Consider the following 21,094-nt stretch of genomic DNA (forward strand, 5'->3'; position numbering starts at 1 on the left):
TGTCTGTTCTGATGAGACCATAATTGAACAGTTTGGCCTTAATTCCTAATGCTATGTCCAGGCCGCTCATCACCTAGCCCATACCATCCCAACAGTGAAGCATGGTGGTGGCAGTATCATGCTGTGGGGGTGTTTTTCAGTGGCAAGGCCTGGGTGACTGGTTTGGTTTTAGAGTTAGAGTTAGCTGAGTGGAGCAAAGCACAAAGATATCCTTAATGAAAACCTGGTCCAGAGCGCTCAGGACCTCAGACTAGGCTGAAAGGTTCACCTTCCAACAGGATAATGACCCTAAGCATACCGCCAAGGACAATTACCCTAAGCACACAGCTAAGACAACAGAGGGGTGGCTTAGGGACAACTCAGTGAATGTCTTTGAGTGGCCCAGCCAGAGCCCTGGCTTGAACCCAGTCAAACATCTCTGGAGAGACTTGGAAATGGCTGACAGTCCCCATCCAACCTGACAGAGCTTGAGAGGATCTAGAGGGAAAAATGGCAGAAAATACCCAAATCATACCCAAGAAGACTCAAGGCTGTAATCGCTGCCAAAGGTGCTTCAACTAAGTACTGAGTAAAGGGTCTTAATAATTATGTAAATGTGATATTTCAGTTTTTCTTTTTTAATACATTTGTAAACATTTCTAAAATCCTGTTTTTGCTTTGTCATTATGGGGCATGCAGAGCAGGTTGATGAGGGGAAAAATGAATTTAAACGATTGTAGCATAAGGCTGTGACAACAAAATGTGAAAACAGTGAAGGGATCTGAATACCTCCTGAATGCACTGGATGTAATCAAGCCAATGCAAGTGTCCTCCTGTGCACTAGAAATGATTCAGCCACATTTAGTTCAGACGGAGTAAAACTTGTCTAATTCAGCATAGGAGAACACTCACCAGCTGACCACGCTCATGCTCTCCTCCTCTTCCTTCCAGCCTTTCATGTCGCCACGCTACCCAGGTGGACCTCGCCCATCCCTCCGCATGCCCAACCAGGTAAATACACGCCTCCATGTTAGCCTCAGGGTATCGTTTGATTAGCCTTGAGCAGTGATAAGAGCTGATGTTTTCAGTCTCGTGATTCAGACCGGTTTACACCATAGTTACAGTGCCACTTGAAAGTATGTGAACCCCTTGAGCACTTAAGCGTTTTCTGTTGTTTTACCATGATTTTTCATTTTTTTATCACCAATTTTCCATAGATGAAATGTCAGGTTTATGTTTATCATTTGCATGTACTTGTTTAGAGGAAATTGTTTGAGAAGCTGAAAAACTACATGAAACATGGAATTAGTCCATTTCAAAAGTAAGTGAACCCCCAGCTGAATTGATAAAGTCAAGCAGGTAACAGATTCAGTGAAACTTATTGGGTGAATAATTAGTCAATTGAGCAAACCGATCATCTGAGACATCCTTAGGGAAAGGTTTGGGCAACACAGATTAAAAGAGAGAGGAAACCAACCAAACTACTGTAGTGCCAAGGTGTACCCACACAGATCAACAATGCCGAGAGGAAACGAGATATCCGAGAACATCAGGAAGAAGGTACTGACAGCCCATCAGTCTTGGGAAAGCTATAAGACCATCTCCAAAAGATTCCAGCTCCATCCATCCATCCAAGACAAATAATTTTGAAATGGAGGGCATTCAACATGACCGCATCTCTGCCTAGAAGTGGACGCCCATCAAGACCATCACCAAGAAGGACCAGAAGAAGAATAAATCAGGTAAAAGTCAACCCACACATCACCTCTAAAGAGTTTTGGACCTCTCTGGCATCATCTGGGGTAAATGTACATGGGTCTACAATCAGACGAAAATTGTTGGTTTTGATCGTGACAAAATAATTCTATCTCGGACTCATCTGTTTAAAGAAGGGACTTCCAGAAGGCCTTTGGTTTATCCAAGTGCTCTCGGGCAAAGTTGAAACGGGCAGTTTTGTTCTTTCTTGAGAGCAGAGGCTTCCTTCTTGCAACTCGATCATGAATGTCATGTCTATTCAATTTTCGTCTGATTGTAGACCCATGTACATTTACCCCAGATGCTGCCAGAGAGGTCTGAAACTCTTTAGAGGTGATGTGTGGGTTGACTTTTACCTGATTTATTCTTCTTCTGGTGCTTCTTGGTGATGGTCTTGATGGGCGTCCACTTCTAGGCAGAGATGCGGTCATGTTGAATGCCCTCCATTTCTAAATTATTTGTCTTGGATGGATGGATGGAGCTGGAATCTTTTGGAGATGGTCTTATAGCTTTCCCAAGACTGATGGGCTGTCAGAACCTTCATCCTGATGTTCTCGGATATCTCGTTTCCTTTCGGCATTGTTGATCTGTGTGGGTACACCTTGGCACTACAGTAGTTTGGTTGGTTTCCTCCCTCTTTTAATCTGTGTTGCCCAAACCTTTCCCTAAGGATGTCTCAGATGATCGGTTTGCTTAATTGACTAATTAAGCACCCAAATAAGTTTCACTGAATCTGTTACCTGCTTGACTTTACCAATTCAGCTGGGGGTTCACTTACTTTTGAAATTGACTAATTCCATGTTTCATGTAGTCTTTTGGCTACTCAAACAATTCCCTCTAAAAAAAGTACATGCAAATGATAAATATAAACCTGACATTCCTTCTATGGAAAATTGGTGATGAAAAAAATGAAAAATCATGGTAAAACAACAGAAAACTCCTAAGTGGTCAAGGGGTTCACATACTTTAAAGTGGCACTGTATCTATTTGTTCCCTCATTTTGTGTCGTTCATTCACTCATTCACGCTCTTTCTCAAGTGATGCAATTTTGTAAAACGTGTTGTTGCGCACTTTTATTCTTTTTATCTCACTCCCACATTCTATGTCTCTCTCTATCGCACTCACTTTATTCCTCATTGTCACTCTTTCACCCAGCCATTCATTCAGGCACTCATTCAGTCTCTCAGCAACTTTCGATTTCCTTTGTAGATCATCCTGAAGCATGAATATGATCTATTGCCTTTCTCTTTTAGCCTCCAGTTGGAGTTCCAGGATCACAGCCACTGTTGCCCAACAGCCTGGACCCAACCAGACCGCAGGGTAGGTCCTGTGTGTGTGTGTGTGTGTGTGTGTATGCGTGTGTGTGTGTGTGTTGTGTGTGTTGTGTGCGTGTGCACATGTGTATGTCTCTTTTTGTGTGTGTGTATTGATGTGTGATGTCTGATGTCTTCACTCTGCAGGACATCCGAACATGGGCGGCCCTATGAGGATGAATCCCCCCAGAGGCATGGGTGGCATGGGTCCACAGGTAAACTTCCTCTTCCTCTTCTCATTACCTTCCCTCTCCTCCTCCTCCTCCTCATCCTCCTCTCTCTCTCCCCCAGTGCTCTACTTTTCTTTTTTTTCTTTTTCTTTACTTTCTGTCTTCTGTCCTCTTTTACATCCCCTGGTCCCTGTCTCGCTCTCGCATGCCCTCCTATCCCCCTGGCTGTTAGTGAGTGTGGTTCTTGTGTGGACTGAGTGAGTGAACGAGAGAGAGAGAAAGAGAGAGTGAGGAGAGGAGAGGGAGTGCTGAGGATGCAGCTGGCTTCAGCCCGGTATCGTGTGTGTGTGAGTGGTGTGTCGTGTGGCTGTACCAGCATCAGTATGATCCTCAGCAGCCACGCAAGTGTGTGTTTCTGGCAGGCAGAGACTTAGCAGCTGCTGTAACATCTGTTTGTGTGTGCGAGTGCGTGTGTGTGTGTGTATTTGTAATGACGTGCTTAGCTGCACTGAGCCTGACAGACAAGCTGTGCTGAGCTCAACTCTCACAGTGTGATACAGAGTCCCCTGCTGCATCCCCACACAGCACACACAGACACACACAAACAGAAACAGAGAGAGTCACTCTCACACACTCACACACACACACACACACACACTCACACTCACTCACACCCTCACACACACACACACACACACTCACACACACTCAGACAGACACAGACGCACAATGGAAACTTTGTCCCTTCCTCACACCCGTGCACACACAGTGACACACACCATCCCACAAAGAAACACGCATTGCAACAATGTCACGTCACATGATTCAAATATTGGTCATCTTGGTGGGATTCAATGAACAGCTCTGACCTTGTACGTCTATATATATATATCTGTGTGTGCAGAACTATGGTGGTGGGATGAGACCTCCCCACAACTCACTTGGTGGGCCTGGAATGCCAGGGATGAACATGTAAGTATGGCTGCACACCTCCTTTCTCACTAGTCTGAGGGCCTCCTAAGGGAAACATTCTTTGTTTGGGATTTGTTGTGTCATTTTTATTTATGCTCTCTCTATATCTCGCTCTCTCTCTATCTCGCTCTCTCTCTCTCGCTCTCTCTCTCTCTCTCTCTCTCTCTCTCAGGGGTCCTGGAGGAAGAGGTCCATGGCCTAACCCTAATGCAAACTCAGTGAGTTGACCCTAGTACTGTTATTAACTTCAAGTTTTGTTTTTGATATTTTGAATAGTTCCTGCTTTCCCCATGGTTACAAAATCTTAACATCTGGGTGTCACTTTACAGATAGCTTATTCGTCCTCATCTCCAGGGAACTATGTGGTAAGTTTTGGCCATTTTCAGTGACTGGAATGCCTGTGTCTATTTGTGTGAGTGAGCCTGTGTGCACTGCGCGTGCATTTGTTACCATACCTGTTCCTGTGGATGGAAGTCATGCACTGTTAATATCTAACGACTGCTCTCTGTTCTCTTTGGGTTGCAGGGCCCTCCAGGTGGCAGTGGGCCTCCGGGAACTCCCATCATGCCCAGCCCAGGAGGTGAGAGTCATGTATCCCACCGTGGGTTTTTGGACTTAGTATATCAGAACAGACACAGCACAGTGACTGTTATGAACGCCTGACTCGCAACGATTATCTCTTCATGTATGGACTTTATGAAAGTGTGGCAGAGAACTTATTAAAGGGATGTGTTCACATTTGTCTGTGTGTTCTCCTCATCCAGACTCCACAAACTCCAGTGAAAACATCTACACAATGATGAACCCCATTGGCCCCGGCGGCAATAGGCCTAACGTAAGTAAACACACACTCAAACACACACACACACACACAAACTTTATTTTTATGTGACTGTGCCACTGATGAGATGTTTACACGTGTTATTTTTCTGTATTCATGTGTGTGTGTGTGTGTATGATTGCCTTTCCGCAGTTCCCTATGGGTCCTGGTCCTGATGGCCCGATGGGTGGTATGGGAGCAATGGAACCACATCATATGAACGGATCACTAGGTGAGCTCCACACAGACAACACACAAGCTCCTCATACACATCGTCAATGGTGCTTTTAAAAGGGAAATAGGATATGAAGTGATATACCAGAGCTGCATGATGGATAAAACATCATGTGACTGTGTTGGTATGTTTATGGTTAGTTTATGGTAATAACTGCACCACTGAGTCTTTCTCTTAATCTCAATGCGCACAAGCAATTAATGGAGATGATTTGTGCAGTGAGAGTGGACATGGTCAGGTGAAGCAGAGGTCACTGAGGGATTTCCATGAATGAGAACATATGGAGATGTGTTGATATAAAAGGGCTTGTGTCAGACCTGAGTGATTAGGGGTGAAAAAATAAAAAACTATTAAAGAGAGTGTTCGCCTCAAATGGTACTGTAGCACCCCCTTGTGGAAATTCAGAGGAACAACCCAAGAAGTCAGCTAGTGTAGGTTGCAGAGGGTTCATATAGATTGTGCTGACAGGTGAGCCCTGGCCAATATCAGCAAGGCCAGTCTGCTCTGCTATCTCATGAAATGACTCAATTAGAGTGCATCCTGCAGTGAATTGTAAGCTGCCTGCCTATAGTGAAAGCTGAATTCCTTTGAATCCTGAAATTATGTACATGATTGTCTTCCAAAAACTTTGAGAAATAATCTCTAAGAAGGCATGACTCACAGGTCTGGGTCTCTCCCACTAGTTACATTTTGAATGTGCCAAGGCTTGGAATGCCTAAGCAGTAGGTGAGTATGCTGTGGTTTGTTAACATTTGTTTGTTTGTTTGCAGGCTCTGGCGACATGGATGGGTTGCCAAAGGTGAGATTATTTAACTCATATTTTTTTTGTCTGTAAAAATATTTTATGTAGATGAATAATGTGTCAGTGGTTTGGTAAGTCAGTCACAAAACAGATAAGGATTTGCTGCTGGGATTTGCTTATTAAAAGAAATTGTGCCTAAACTGGTGCATGGTTGAGCTGATTTAGCAGCGATGAGAAAGCAGTCTGATACGCCCCTTAAGTCTCTGCAGACTAGCAGGCTAGCTCAGGGATTTCAAATGTGCCCTCAAGCGCAGAGCCTCATTCTCATTTGAAACTCTCTTGAGTGAAACTATATGCATCTGTTCCATATTCTAGAACTCTCCCAACAACATGGCAGGCATGAACAACCCCCCGGGCACTCCGCGAGATGACGGCGAGATGGGAGGAAATTTCTTAAACCCATTCCAAAGCGAAAGTGTGAGTCTCTAATCTTATCCTGTCTATCCCTACCCCTCTTATCCATTTAGCCTTAGAGTGATCAACCCGCTATGACCACCACTGTACCTATATAAACATGAATAAAATAGTGTGTCAGATTTGCTTATTGATCAACATTTGTGTAATGCTGTTCCTCTCCCTCTTCTCTTTTTTGCAGTATTCACCCAACATGACAATGAGTGTGTGATTTTCTTTTTTTCATTTTACCTTTTGTTTTTTTATTTTATTTGTTTTTTATCTCTCCCTTCCCTTTGTTACCCATCCCTCTCTCTGCTGCATCTTGGCTCACTCCTCCCTACCCCTCAACCCACCTCGTCTGCCACCCACCACCACTCCCTCTCGGACAGCGGGTGATGCCCCATGGCCTCCTGGGATAGCAGGGAGTAGTGACAGCAGCCCAGGAAGAGCCACCTGACTGCCCTCTGCCACCCTCCCCATGCTCCAGCTTCCTGTCCAGCCTCACGCACTGAGGGCTCATGGGGCATGTCAGTCCTCCAGGAACCCCTCTCAGCAAACCAGCCAATCAGAAACTAAGGCTGGTGGCCTATTTTCAGACTTTTTGTTGTTGGTTTCTTCTTTTGAATCTGAGAATATTTCATCGCCCAGCAATTGACTTAGCATGTCAGAAACATCTGATTTGTTAGATGTATCAATTGTTGTGTGGATTTTTAAAAGAAAATTGAACTGTTGATATATTAGGGTGACACTTTTCATTACTGTTGTCTGTATTTTATTGATAATATTAATGATTATATAATTCTCGCAACTGACATTTTTAAGATGACGTAGGAATAATGTTATGGGTTTACCTGCAAAGGGCACATTGTATTTCAACCGCATTGACGATATAATAAGCACACACTCAGAAATGCACAATGACACTTCTGTTTACATGATTCTAGGTGTTTGTTGTCTCATGTTCTAGATTTTTTTTTGTTTGTTTGTTTAAATGTCTCCCTGCACATACCTCTTCCTGTGTCCTCTCTGTGGAACTCGCATCAGCACCACTCCACACATCTGAAGAGCCTCAAAATGTCTGCCAAGATGGCCACCCATGCTCTGGTTTTACTCCTGCTCTCTGCTCCCATTGTCCTACTCCTCAGTCCAGCACTGGAAACCCCCACCACACACACACACACACACACACACACACACACACACACACACACACACACACACGCACACACGCACACACACTTTCCATGCTCTCTTTACCAGGCACCATTTGTTTCCTCGTAGAAGTGCTCATCCTTTTGTTTCAAAGGAACTGCCTGAGTTTAGGCTGATCCTCATAACCAGCCTGTCACTACCACACATAGGTTAGACATTTATTTCCTTTTTTCAGAGGAGGGAAATAATGGACTCCTTGAAACTACAGCTCCTCTTCAGCCTTGTTTCTACATTTTTGATGTAATGATTATTGATTTATTTTGAAAGCACAACTTGGAAGAGTGACATGGTGATCAGGTAGGGGAAAATGTTGAAGCACTCTCTTTGGACATGGGCTCATGTAAAGTCTATTCTTAGCCACATCACTCCGTACATACTCACATTCACTGCTTGACATGTCCTCCACTGATGTTATCATTAAATTGATTGAAATGTTCTGATTTTAATAATTTAAAAGAGAAAAGCCCATAATTATGCATGCATGTTTAGAGGGATGTAACTCAAAGGTCATTATTCAGAAACATCTGTTAGCAGTATTCCAGTCATCCTCATGGTCACTCTCTAAACTAATGAAGCTGGAGGTGTGTGTGTGTGTGTGTGTGTGTGTGTGTGTGTGTGTGTGTGTGTGTGCAAGTGTGTGTGTGTGTGCAAGTGTGTGTGTGTGCAAGTGTGTGTGTGTGACAGGCAAGTGTGTATGTGTTTGCTTTTAATCATGTACAGTAATACCACGTCCCTTGGTGGCGGTGTCTGGCCATACACCTCAGCTGTAATCACAAGCCCTGCTGACACCCTCCCCCTCCCCCACCCATAGCCCCTTGCCGCCTCTATAATATGTCTGTAATCTATTCTGTTGGTTTTTATTTGAACTGAGAAAGACTGCTGCTGGGCCATAGTGCAGTGACTTAAGCATAGCAGGCAGGAGGTCATGGACTCTCTTAGGGGTTGTCTGGAGGAATGTCTTGCCCAATACTCCTCAGCCACCATGAAGAGCACCACCCGACCCCACGCTCCTCCCTTCTTACCCCCCTCAGCCCGAACCCTGACCCCATCTTCGTTCTTATTTGTAAATACTGTAAAATGCATTTTGATATCATTGACATGTTTTGATATGTCTGTCACTACCAATGAATACAGCTTACAAAATGATGATGATGATAAGAGTATAAATCAATTGTCCATGTTTTATTTTTATTTTTTTTAAAGATGGTAAAGCTTCAGAAACTGCAGCCTTTCAGATAGAATCACCGTTTAAAAGAGTTTAACTGTCCCTTGGGAAAGAGAGAATACCTGGAATCTCCTTTAATTTCTCACAGCTTAACATTCATGATCCCAATAGAAAAGATTATCTGAATCAGATTACAGGTTTAGAATATGGTCCAAAACGAGCAGAATGGGGCAGTTATCACTTGACCTGCAGAATGGTTCAACCCATATGTCTGAATCTGCATAAGTGGTTCTGTCCTCGTTGTTGTCAACCATAGCCGTAGGAAGTGGGGGAACGTGAGACTAATCCCGACCTCAATACTGAATCAGGGCAGCAGTGTCTCCCTCATTAAAGTATGACATCTGAATTTGTTAAAACCACAACCCACACCAAGTTACCAGTAATCTATCATTATTGTTGACAATGATGATATAGTCAATAACCGGCTTACCACATTCTAAATAATAATAGAACCCCATTTTGTGAAAATATGAAGGATTTTGTGTTATTGCTGAACAGAAACACCACAAGAATATATGTATTCTAAGTGTAACGCCAAGTTCTATGACCCTTTTAAAAAGCCTTGTATAAACTGATGCTCACAGATCCTGTCAGTTCTCTCTGTTAAGCTGTTGGCCATCTCTGTAATTCTATTGTGCTGTATAATAGTGTAATATTAGAATGGATTGGGGGTGGGGGTGGGGAAGTGTCTATTGTGGACTTGGGTGGGGGGAGGGAGTTGAGGGAAGGGTTGATTTGAATCTCATGTACCGTTCATTGTCCTATTTGGCGGCACGACAGTATTTAATATGAAGCGGTCTGTCTCTTTAGGTTTGCTTTGTATTTCATGGTAGGGTAGCTTTGATCTTTGTCTTAGGGACTTAGGTGTCTTGTGTAGGTAATAAAGATGTCCTTTGTATGTTTCTTTATATTGTAAAGTTTCTTTAGACTGAACGGGAAAAATTTGCTTATCAAAAAAAGACTGCATCAATAATAAATGTAATTTGATATTTTGTACTGTTTGTGTCTTTTTTCTCATCTAAAGTGTTCATGCAGATATACAATCGATGACATTCATGGAGTGAACATTTTATTAGACCTACCTTTGGGCAATGAATCTGTTTTGAAACAGAAGGGAAACCCACTGTGCCAATTGCTGAAAACTACTCCAGCACCTGCTTATTGGTATAACCTTGTCTGTTATTAATCATAATCATACATGCTTCGCCTGTACTCTTTAGGATAGGGTTGAAATACTTTACTTGTACTGTAATTTACTCCATATTTGGTCAAAGAAAACATTGTTATGACAAAAGCTAACACTGTAATATGTCAGTTATTTTGCAATATACCAACCATTGACAAAAACTGGATTGCCAAATGTTGTGATGTCGTGAGCAGGGAAAGCCTCCCCACCTCCCAACATAGTCAGTGGGAGTGCAACAAAATTATATTTCATAATACTACAAGCAAAGTGCTGATTAACTTCCCTGACTCAAATAATACTTCTCATTGTTCTACAAGCTTTTTTTCCTGTATTCATATAACGACTTCAGCTACACAGAGAGGAAGGCTACAGGTGTGCCAGCACAGACTCAACAATGTGATGAAAGCAAAAGAAAAAAAAAATTGTGAATATGCGGGATGCCCTGTAGCCTACAAGTAGAGACACTCAGATTAAAAATGGCCCATAAATCAAGCATTGCCTTAGGTTTTGATAAGTGTAGCCTAACTTAGAACCGCAACAGGGAGCTATTCAAGTAAGGGAAATCTTTGAGTTTGAGTCTCTGAAATTTATGAAAATAATCAGTATTCAGAGAGATGCACAATAATCAGTGATACCGGGGAGAACAGCCAGCCTAAAACCTTCAAGTTACTGGGCTCAGATTTGTTTAATAAACACTAGGTTGAAATATTTTGGTGAACACCATACCTAGACCTCACAACATTGTACACTCTTTTAAACTTTTATGGTGGCTGTGCCGATAGAGCTTGTGGGATGACATAAAAATGAAGACTTTGAAATTCTTAAAAAGATGTACAGTTGGGGGTATATGGGTACATCGACACTTGATATCTTAAAATGTTTAAAATCAGCTCTCACCATCCAAGTCATTGAATAGTAAGGTAATGGTCTGACAAACGCATTAACACTTTACCTAGTGGTGCAAGGACTTTTATCGATGCTGTTGTTTTCATTTCGTGACCCGGAAGAAGTGTAATGTAATTCCTTACCAACAGCGGGACAGATGGAAGTAGAATCTGGTAGCATTGAGCTAAGAAGACATAAACATTGGATACTCGCAATCCAACGGTACTGTGACATTCTTCCCCGAGGTAATTTTCCTGACATGATCACTTGTGATTTTTTTATTCGAACTCTACATTTAATGTCGTTGTAAAACTGATTTCTCTGACAATGGCTACTGAACAAGGTTGATGATTCCATAACCACAACTTAACGTTGCTGTTTTTCAGCTAAATTGGCTTCTGCTAGCTAGCTAGGTACCATACATACTACCAAGCTAGCTTGTTAGCTAAAGAAACTTCACAGAAAGTTCTGGAAACTAGAAAACAACAAGTTGTAAACATGTCTCAGGTTGATAGTGAAATATTCTGTTGTTTGTTTGTGAGTTCAAATTATGTAAAGTATACCCTACCTACCATTGCATCTTGCTAAGTAGCTGGAGTGAATCAGAAAGGGTTGATTTGATGGCTCGATCTAGCTGTCATTCAGCCTATGCTTGTTAGCCGCGTGTAACCATAGCGTGTAACTGTCAGATTTCGACAAACTAGCCAGATTGCTAATTTGCTAACTAGCCCATTTTAAGAGCTAGCTAACTCATTCATTATAACTGAGTTTTTCTCCCCTGGCGTTTGCGTTTGACCGACGTTTGCTAACTTTGTTATCCTTGATTTATATTTGGCGTCTGTGTTTTTATGTGGAGACCTTAGTAAAAAAAATATTACAATTAAAGATCATGTATTCTCTTGCGATGATCAGTTGTGCTCTCGCTAATAACACAATGCTGTTGGCTGTTTAGTCTGTATTGCCAGTGTGAATGTGTTTTTGCATGTTTGATGTTCATGTATTCTAGTTTTATTTTATGTTCTATAACACCCCTTAAACTAAGCATGATTTTTCATGTTTGACAAGTGAATTTGATATGGTAAATTTGTTAAACGTGAAAGTGGAATTTGAAATGCCCCAAACCCATAAGTCTTGTAATAATTACATAATTACTTGTTTCATTGTCTGATATGTATACACCTTTATTTATTAACCTATAAGTGTGCTTACTTGGGACTGTGCCTTACGTTGTAACTTTTCCCAAATGGATCAACTGACCCTTTGCCCTTCACTTTCCTCCAGATGGCTGATGTGGAGGAGACACTGGCGAGTGGTGCTGGCGACCATCAGGACTCGACCACAAGTGCGAAACATTCAAGCCGCACTCTGCTGCTGGACAGTGGAGAGGACTTTGAGATGCTGGAGAACAGCGAGGATGACGGAGGTGACGATGACCTTCCCCCGCTAGAGGACGCTGGGGGCGGGGAGAAGAAGGGACAGGGGGCAGAGCACACTGCTCAGTCCGAAGACAGCACTCCACAGCTCTTTGCTCCGAAAGATGAGTGGGTCGATATTCTCGGTAGGACTGGACTCATTGTTTGGGTTGGAAGGTTTTCTCGTCTTATTGGGCTCGTCTCTGTGTGCTAGCTTTGTCCCAATGATGAGCTCAGTTTTCAACTGTGATGGGCATATGGTACTGTAATCATCAGGTGGTAAAATCTTTCATTGGCAAATAAAAGACCAAACCAAAGCAAAACAGTTAGCATCCATCATATTCTAGCCATCCACTATCAGATCTGTGTCATGTGACCTGTACAGAAGAAGAAAAACAATTATAAAGTCATTAGCGGGTTTTCTTGGCAAATAACACCCAACATCAAATGTGCTTTGGTGATTATCTTTAATGTAGGTCTACTAGCCTAGGCAGTAACTCACACTTTTATTTCAGGAGGTTAATATAGAGCATGCTCAACAACTGAATGGAATGGAATTTTGCACAAATAATGTGGATGTTGACTGAACAAGTGCTTTGTAGAGGGATACAAAAATTTTGATAAATATGTTTGTGGAGCTGCATTCCTTTTAAGCTAGGCTGAGGAGATAGAATATGGCGGCAGTACTGGGTGAAAAGGTGTCAAATCAATGGGAGTCAGTTTTGTCTTTTTTAATGAACTTAATCCCATGTTTCCACAGGAAGTGGTCTCTTGCGAAAGAAAGCGCTGGAAGGGGGTGAAGGGATAGACACCCGCCCGACGAGAGGGCAGAATGTCCAGATTAAGCTGAAAACCTTGCTGTCTGATGGTACTATCGTAGAGGAAGATTCTGAGCTTGCATTTACGCTTGGTGATGGAGATGTCATCCAGGTACATTTCGACCAGCACATATCCTGACAGCACCACTTAAAATAAGTGTAAAGCAGAAAGTGCTCCAGATTGTTGTGATATTAAAGCAGCAACAAGTAGTTCCGGTCCAACACTAGCAAGCTAACTAACTAAAATGCAAAAACTTTGCAAACACCACTAACAGCCCAGTTGCCACTGATGGAAGCTTGCCAACACACTAACTGGTGTCTTTTGGCAGTAAAGCTGGCAATGTCCTGCTTTATTCCATTTTTGCTCGGTGTTCCAGCCTGGATCACAGGACTACATAGTACATATCCTGGATGGCTAGTGGGAAAGATACAGGTGTTTATCTGTCCTTCACATGACCATTTGCTATCAGAATGAATTTGAGCATGGTACCAAAACTAGTTGCCTTGAAAACCATACCACAAAAAGTGTCAAATTGTTGCATAGTGTTGCGTAAAGTCTATAAATACAAGATTAACATGATTTTCATTCTGTGCAGCCAAAAGACCTCTTACTCATTCTTCTGTGATTGAGCCACTAAATGCCTACCAAATGGCTCAGTAGGTGGTGTTAATCTCACCAGTGTCGCATTCAGCCTACAGAGACCACAGGGCTCAGTCCTGCCACCCGGCACACCATCTGCAGGGTGTGACTGGCACCACCTACACAACTACGTACTGGTGTCACTGTGGGTAGATTGAGTGTCCAGTTCAATGCCTCTCGAGAGCTCGAAAGCTTAATTTATGCTTATGACGCCGACACTTTTCAAACCGTCGCTGACAGAAATTACGTCTTGGTCGACACTTTTACCCGTCACCTGGAATTGTCTGCTACCTAAAACCCTACTGTCCTTGAGTTCGTAGCATAGTGTCGCGCAAGTGTGATTGTCTAGCTAGACGGCTTATGCCGTTGACTTCCTTGTTAGGGTTTTCAGCGGGCGCTCAACAGCTGTTTTTCAACAGAAGAATGCCGTTGACGTCGTAGTACGGCGATGGGCACGTAACCGTTGAACGGAGGCGACTGAGTGAAGCATGCAGCAGCATGAGCGTCAATCTCTTTTTTGTCGGAGACCATATATGTCGGCGAACTTCTTTAATAAGTATAAATCAAGCTTGTGTGTGTGTGTGTGTGTGTGTGTGTGTGTGTGTGTGTGTGTGTGTGTGTGTGTGTGTGTGTGTGTGTGTGTGTGTGTGTGTGTGTGTGTGTGTGTGTGTGTGTGTGTGTGTGTGTGTGTGTGTGTGTGTGTGTGTGTGTGTGTGTGTGTGTGTGTGTGTGTGTGTGTGTGTGTGTGTGTTTCCAGGCTCTGGATCTCGCGGTACAGCTGATGGAGATGGGAGAGAAGGCCCTAGTGGAGGCTGATGCTAAATATGCCTATGGTTCTGTGGGAAGGTGAGGGCCACATACATTTTAATATCCGGCTAGGCTTGGGCTTCAAAGCGAAGTTCTCCACAGTTCTCTTCTCATAGTTCTCTCTTCTCATAGGTCATTTGAGCCTGTTGTGTAAATTATTATTTTGATCTTGTTTTTAAGTCATATTTCCCATCCCTTTGAGTCATCATGTCATGGTGGTGGACAGGACGTGTGTTACCAGATAATCCTTTTGCTGATTAAATGTTTTGTTTTGGACTTACACATCCGAGGGCGTTTATCTAGTGGTGATACAGTTGTGCTATCAGTCTGACATGCCCTAGCAGCAGAACTGAATTCTTCTGAGAAGTTTCTGTTTTTTTTTTTTTTGTTGGGGTTTTTCTTTTTCATGTTAATTTGATCTGAGCTGAAGTGATTGAAGGTGTGTCCTGTGTTCCCCATGGCAGTGCCTGCCCACTGGTGGCCCCCAACTCCAACCTCACCATGGAGGTGCAGCTGTTGTCTGCCCTCGATGGCCCAGATATAGAGCTGATGACCCCCGAGGACCGGATTGCCCTGGCGGGGCAGAAACGTGAGCGGGGCAACACGCACTACCAGCGGGGCGACTACGCCTTCGCTGTCAATTCCTATGGCATTGCCTTACAGATCACAGAAGCCAGCTCCAAAGGTCAGATGGGTTGTTGGGATGAATTGAAGTTGTGGTTGGAATATGACATAACATAGTAATTTAAGATAGCCCTCATAATGTATGGTATACAGCTCTGTTTAGCAAAGTGCCGAGCTAATGTTCATGTTAACGAAAAGACAAGTCAAGTCTGAAAGAGTGTGTTGAAGCGGGCATCAGTCATCCATGCTCAATGGTGTGTTTTTTTTGTAGACATCAATGCACTGTGTCACTGTTCACACACGGCTTGATGTTGCAGTATACATCACCATTCACTGCGTGCTCACCCAAGTGTGTTTGCTTTGCAGTGGACATCACATCGGAGCAGGAGGCGGAGGTGATGGAGGTGAAGGTGAAATGTCTGAACAACATGGCCGCAGCGCAGCTCAAGCTGGAGCACTATGAGGCCGCCAGCCGCTCTTGTGTGTCCGTGCTCGTCCACGAACCGGACAACGTCAAGGCCCTCTTCCGCTATGGCAAAGTATGACACCACACCACTCTCCATGAAAGTCTAACACATGTACACACTAGGGCTGTAACGATATTGGATCGAACCGAGAAATCGCGACACTCTGGGCCACGAACCTGCATCGCGATGCGAGGAGGCAGAACCGCGACATGCCCTCAGCGGTTACGTGATACAAAAAGTTTGGTTCGCTAGTAAAGGCGGCTGCTTGCTTCAGCGTTGGGGTTAATTGTTGCGCAAAATTTACTCAGTGCAGTTCATGCTCCCAAAGGTTGCGCGTGTTGTCATGAGCCTGCCATTTGCTTGGCAGATAGAAAGCTGTTTCCCTAACAGAAAGTCTAAGCTTGAAGTTCTTTTCAAACCTTTGCTTGGGTAGCACTGCTAAACTGAGCAGACATGCAGACTGCATTTTAGTAATCTCATCACGTAACATTCGTTTTCTAAAAACAATCACATAGTATTGCATGTTTTACTGTGGTAGAAAATACGTTAGCTTAATGCTAACGTATATGGGAAATCCTATTGAGACCGCGCTAGGTATTAGCATCAATTAATTCACGTTAATGTTTTTGTATGAGCCTGACATTTGCTCTGCAGATAGATAACAGGTTCCGAAGTTTGTTGAATGTTTTTTAACAGCATTGCTTTGAGTAATAAAAACCTCAATATTTGGTTATAAATTGTCTCTTAATTTTTTTTTATAGCTCATACTTATTATAATGTGAATTAGAAAATATATTTTAAAAATCGCGAGGTAAAAAATAAAAATAAAAATAATAATAATAATAATAATAATATCGTGGGGTGTATCGAACCGTGGGTCAAGAATCGTGATACGAATCGAATTGTGAGGTAGGTGTATCGTTACAGCCCTAGTACACACACAGACTGACGGGTTTCAGGCTATGTTAATTTGCATGGTCTTCATTTACGTCGGTGACCGTTTGTTTTATACAAATCTTCCCACGAAGCCAGTAGGCCTACATTTCAAACTTTAAATATAAACAAAAATGATCTGAAATGCATCTGAATTTTTGTGTGTATGTGTTGTTTCTGCACAGGTCCTGGCCTTAAAGGGAGAGGTTGCTGAAGCTATCCGTACGCTTAAAAGAGCACTGAAACTGGAGCCTAGTAATAAGGTACAATGTCTAAAGAATATTGTGCACTGTTTAAGTAAAGAGAATAAATTGCATTTATTTTCTAAATGCCCGTTCCATTTCATGCCAGTTTCCACATACTGGGGGTGGGGTGGCGAGTAGAGCTAGTCCTTGAAATAGAAAGTGGCTGAAGAAAAGGCTAATTTGTTTTCAACTGAAACGCTTTGCATTTATTCAAAATATGCATCTGTGAAGTTGTGTTTTGATTTTAAGAAATGTTAACTGTTTTCTGACTATAGTGTTGGGCAAATTGGACAACTTTCACACTTGCAAACGTTTTTTAAATAACGGTAAGGTTTCAAACTTTCCCATTGCTGTCTTCCTGAGGCGTCTGCCAGCAGATGGCGCTCTCCCCTCAAACATGTAAAACTGCACACTGATCAACAACTCGTAGGATCTGATTTCTTCTGGCTGTAAATATCCTGGAGCTTCCCTCCAGAGCAGACTGACCATGAAGCTCAACCTTCAAAGCTCATGCCATTGGCATGTTTGATCTCTCTCTTCCTCTTTCTTCCCCTCTAGATTTTTCCTTTTATTTCACTGTTCTGTATCTTGTTTGGAAATTACATGACATACTTTGCATAGAGCCATCTTTGAGGAAGGAAACTTATTTTAATTCATTAGGAATTTATTTTATCACTATGACAGTTGGGAAAGACAATTTGCCATTTTCCTTTTGATCAAAATACCTGGATTTATCCTTTGTTGCCGTCACCATCCTTCCTCTTGTTTATCAAGGGGAAGTTAGTTTACTGTTTCGGTCTCTGTCTCTCCAGGGCAAAAGTGAAATTCCCTCCTTAAGGAAGGGAACCAGTCTGGAGTAGTAGAGAAAAAGACTGTCTGGGCCAAAGTTCTTTTCCCTTAGGTACTTACCTGCTGGTATTCAGCCTAGATGGAGTTTTGCTTAGGGTTAAAAGCACCCAAAAGACCAGCATTGGCCCTGAAGGAGGAGGAGGTTGATGATGATTGTAAATGAATGTATTATTGTTTTTTTTTAATGTATCTACATTTCTGCATAAAAACATTGTGCTTTTTTATTTGTGTTTTTTTTGTTTTGTGCAAACAAAATCTGAAGAATGCCTGCACGAAAGGGCTACCGGGGGTTTAGAAATGTTGTGAGCCCTACTGTCTTTGCTCTCTCGCTCACTCACTCTCTCTCATTCTCTCCCCCATGTGAAAGACAAATTGAGTGTGAGCTCAGACCCTGGCTCCACTGAGTGTAGGGAGAGGTGTGGAACAAACCACAGAAGGTAGCTTTGCCCACTGAGGAGGCAGCACTTCATCGCCAGGAGAGCCTCCACACTGACTCACTACTGTTCGCTCATTTGTCCAAGTCGTGTTTAAGATCGCTTTAGATTCTCTCGAGCTACATTTACTAGCAAAAGTACTAGTATGAAAAGTTGTCGTGTGTTATGGTGATGAAAAAGAGAGAGCACTGTGCAACGTTGCCAACGCTGACATGGCATAAGAATCAGTGAGCTTGACCAAAACAAGTCTATTTATTTATTTTTTTGAGCGTGAGATGCATTGAAGTCAATGGGATTTTTGTTTCATTCTAGCATGAGTCAGGGCAAAGTCTGTGAGTTGGCAGCGATGACCGCGTCTGTGGCACAGTGCTGTTAAAAGAAATGTAGTGATGTCACAGATAAGACATCAGAGGGAGATGTCAAAGACAGATTGCAGATGGCCTTTTGAGGGAGACCACCTTCCTTTCTCTAGTGTACGTCTTACACATGATCTCATACATGCTGCAAGGCACTGTCTCACACTGTGTGTTTTTGTGTGTGTGTGTGTGTGTGTGTGTGTGTGTGTGTGTGTGTGTGTGTGTGTGTGTGTGTGTGTGTTTTGCACAGACCATCCATGCTGAGCTGTCCAAGCTAGCAAAGAAGCACTCTGAACAAAAGGGTGCAGAGCAGGCCATGTACAAGAAGATGCTGGGAAACCCCTCAGACGTCAGCTCTGTCACGCAGCAGCCCAAGGCCTCATGGGTAAGAGATCCTCACTTCAGCAGTTAATGTTATTCCTCTACGAGTCCATTCAGACCAATTTTAATTGACGTTGAGTAATGTATTAAGCATGAAAGTGCAGAAAGGCTACTCAGAGTGGCGCAGAATTAAAAACTTTAAAACCGTTTATATTTTGATGTTCCACATAATATCTGTGGGCGTATGACTGACCTTGGTCACCAAATCTGCGGATACAGTTGATCCACTGTAATTCCATTTTGCCTGAAATGTACAATTCATTACTACACTTTACATTAAAGTGGTTAGACTTGACCATTCTTAATAACTGACATGTGTTCTTACTAAACCCTTCATTAGGCAATTGTCAGTTTTGATTTGGTATAATGGTGCACCACAGTTTTGATGTGGTGCAATCAAAGCATTCTTTAATGATGCTATGAAGTGCTACAGCTTAAAACCTTTAACATCTTCTAAAATATGTTATCAGAAGAACATAATTGGATGTGATGGAGGGCCCTTCTGTAGTTCCCAGTCTCTGTGTTGTCTTTAGATGCTCTTTTTGATTTTCTCTCATCTCAGCTGAAGCCTTGGAGTATGCTAAAAGAACATGTCTGACAGACCAAGTGACTTGATGTGACTGTATGCAGGGAGAGCTTTGCCACTGAGGGGATGGGATGTGATAAGGGAGGGAATTTGGCTGCTAGAACTTGCCTTAGCCTCTGTCTGTAGCCATAAGAAACATCTCACTTGTGATTTACGAAACATTCCTTTGGATGTTGATGCAAATCATTGCTACGAATGTGTTAAATCACTCATAAGCACATATTTTGAATTTGCTCTAGAATCGAAATGGAACGCGTGTATGGAATGCAGACATTCCCACTATGTTCAGTATGTTTGGTAATTAAGAACCATGTCCACTTACTTTTTTGAAAATTCTTTTGCTCTCTCCCTTAACCCTAAACCGACCCCAACCCCTCACCCTCTCACTCCCGCTCTCTCTCTCTCTCTCTCTCTCTCCTTTTCTGTCTCTCTCATATTATAGGGGTTCAGCTGGAAATGGCTTTTCGGAGCAACCGCTGTTGCTATTGGAGGTGTAGCCTTGTCAGTTGTCATTGCTGCTAGAAATTAGGCCAAGTGCTGGCCTGGCCATGGACCCCTGACGCTCTCGGTTGCCCTCGTCATCACAGCTCTGCTCGCGTGGAAAGCAGATGCGTGACCAAGGCGATCCTAGTCCACCACGAACCCACACAGACGGACAAAATTGTTTTTAAGATTTACTTTTGCTGGTGTCGTCCACTGAAAGCTGACCAAAAAAAAAAACAATATCAAATAATTCCTTATTTATGTCTGAGCAGTAACTGAGATGTCAAACGTATGTACAGTTTGTGAATTGTAAATGCAGACCACCATTCCGTCATTCCTGCAAATTACTTGTGTAATCTCCTCCTGTTAACACTAGCTTCAGCGTGTTCAGATTTGTGAATTCTACCAGACTTGTCTGAAAGTTGGTTACATGAGCTTTTGCTAGCCATTGCAAATTTAAACCAGAAGATTGTATGCTTTTACATGCTTTTTCAACTGTAGGTTGTTTTACTGCTAAATCTAAATCAGATAATTTCCTATTTAGTATGCAGTAAATTCTGTCATTGGGGTGCTTTTGCACAAATTGTAATGAAAAGCAAGCTTGTGTAAAACCCCTGTTTTGTCATTCTGCTATTTCTATATATTTGTTTCTTTTGTACTGGAATTGCCTCACGGTCCTCTAAACTTGTGATAGGGTTCTGTGGTCAATCCTGGCCAATTGTTCTGCTTTGCCAGGTGTGTCTGACATTCATCCTGAATTAGCTCTCATATAACAGCTTCTGATACACAGAAAAAATACCTCACTTTTAAATGTTTCCTTAGCCAAACTTTTGTCTTTATCCCATTCTAGATTATTTGAGTTCATGATGATTCCTCTCACTTTTTTTTTTTTTTCATTTTTATGTTGTTTTGTCCATGTTTAATGTGAATGGAGTTCTAGATTTATGTTGATAATATCATACAAGGATTATTTATTTTAGTAGCTGCTGTTTGTCTCCACAGAGCCAGAATAATTATTTACAGTAGGCTACATGGGACATGTATGTAAGATCATCATTGTTCCTTATTCCGTATAAAAGGCGAGAGAGTTCAAATCTTATGTTTGTTCA

General features: G+C 42.5%; 2 protein-coding genes across 3 annotated transcripts in view; both read left to right on the forward strand.

Moving 5' to 3' along the window:
* Nucleotides 1-9,513, forward strand: part of ssbp4 (single stranded DNA binding protein 4) — a 75,474-nt gene extending 65,961 nt beyond the window's left edge. The window contains exons 7-18 of one of the 2 annotated variants that reach the window (XM_080832164.1): nucleotides 931-990; nucleotides 2,988-3,054; nucleotides 3,195-3,262; nucleotides 4,122-4,189; nucleotides 4,362-4,407; nucleotides 4,519-4,554; nucleotides 4,715-4,769; nucleotides 4,954-5,024; nucleotides 5,163-5,241; nucleotides 6,015-6,043; nucleotides 6,362-6,463; nucleotides 6,642-9,513. In XM_080832164.1, coding sequence (XP_080688290.1) covers nucleotides 931-990; nucleotides 2,988-3,054; nucleotides 3,195-3,262; nucleotides 4,122-4,189; nucleotides 4,362-4,407; nucleotides 4,519-4,554; nucleotides 4,715-4,769; nucleotides 4,954-5,024; nucleotides 5,163-5,241; nucleotides 6,015-6,043; nucleotides 6,362-6,463; nucleotides 6,642-6,671 — 711 coding nt within the window. In that variant the 3' untranslated portion in view covers nucleotides 6,672-9,513. The remainder of the gene's footprint in view (nucleotides 1-930; nucleotides 991-2,987; nucleotides 3,055-3,194; nucleotides 3,263-4,121; nucleotides 4,190-4,361; nucleotides 4,408-4,518; nucleotides 4,555-4,714; nucleotides 4,770-4,953; nucleotides 5,025-5,162; nucleotides 5,242-6,014; nucleotides 6,044-6,361; nucleotides 6,464-6,641) is intronic. The other variant, XM_080832165.1, reaches the window with a different exon arrangement.
* Nucleotides 9,514-11,102: 1,589 nt separating this feature from the next.
* Nucleotides 11,103-20,892, forward strand: fkbp8 (FKBP prolyl isomerase 8). Its single transcript, XM_080832309.1, has 9 exons — nucleotides 11,103-11,195; nucleotides 12,232-12,508; nucleotides 13,123-13,292; nucleotides 14,578-14,666; nucleotides 15,092-15,312; nucleotides 15,618-15,790; nucleotides 16,837-16,914; nucleotides 18,786-18,920; nucleotides 19,945-20,892. Exons 2-9 carry the CDS (start codon nucleotides 12,232-12,234, stop codon nucleotides 20,029-20,031), a joined length of 1,230 nt encoding a protein of 409 aa, XP_080688435.1. The 5' UTR covers nucleotides 11,103-11,195; the 3' UTR covers nucleotides 20,032-20,892.
* Nucleotides 20,893-21,094: the final 202 nt, after the last annotated feature.

The sequence above is a fragment of the Sprattus sprattus genome (genome assembly GCF_963457725.1).
Source record: "Sprattus sprattus genome assembly, chromosome: 2".
Taxonomy (NCBI): Eukaryota; Metazoa; Chordata; class Actinopteri; order Clupeiformes; family Clupeidae; genus Sprattus; species Sprattus sprattus.

Excerpts from the sequence above, each read along its gene's own strand:
- fkbp8 (XM_080832309.1), top strand. The coding sequence starts at position 12,232 with ATGGCTGATGTGGAGGAGACACTGGCGAGTGGTGCTGGCGACCATCAG. Across the intron at positions 15,313-15,617 it reads CACAGAAGCCAGCTCCAAAG|TGGACATCACATCGGAGCAG; the intron begins GTCAGATGGGTT and ends TTTGCTTTGCAG. Across the intron at positions 18,921-19,944 it reads AGCAGCCCAAGGCCTCATGG|GGGTTCAGCTGGAAATGGCT; the intron begins GTAAGAGATCCT and ends CTCATATTATAG.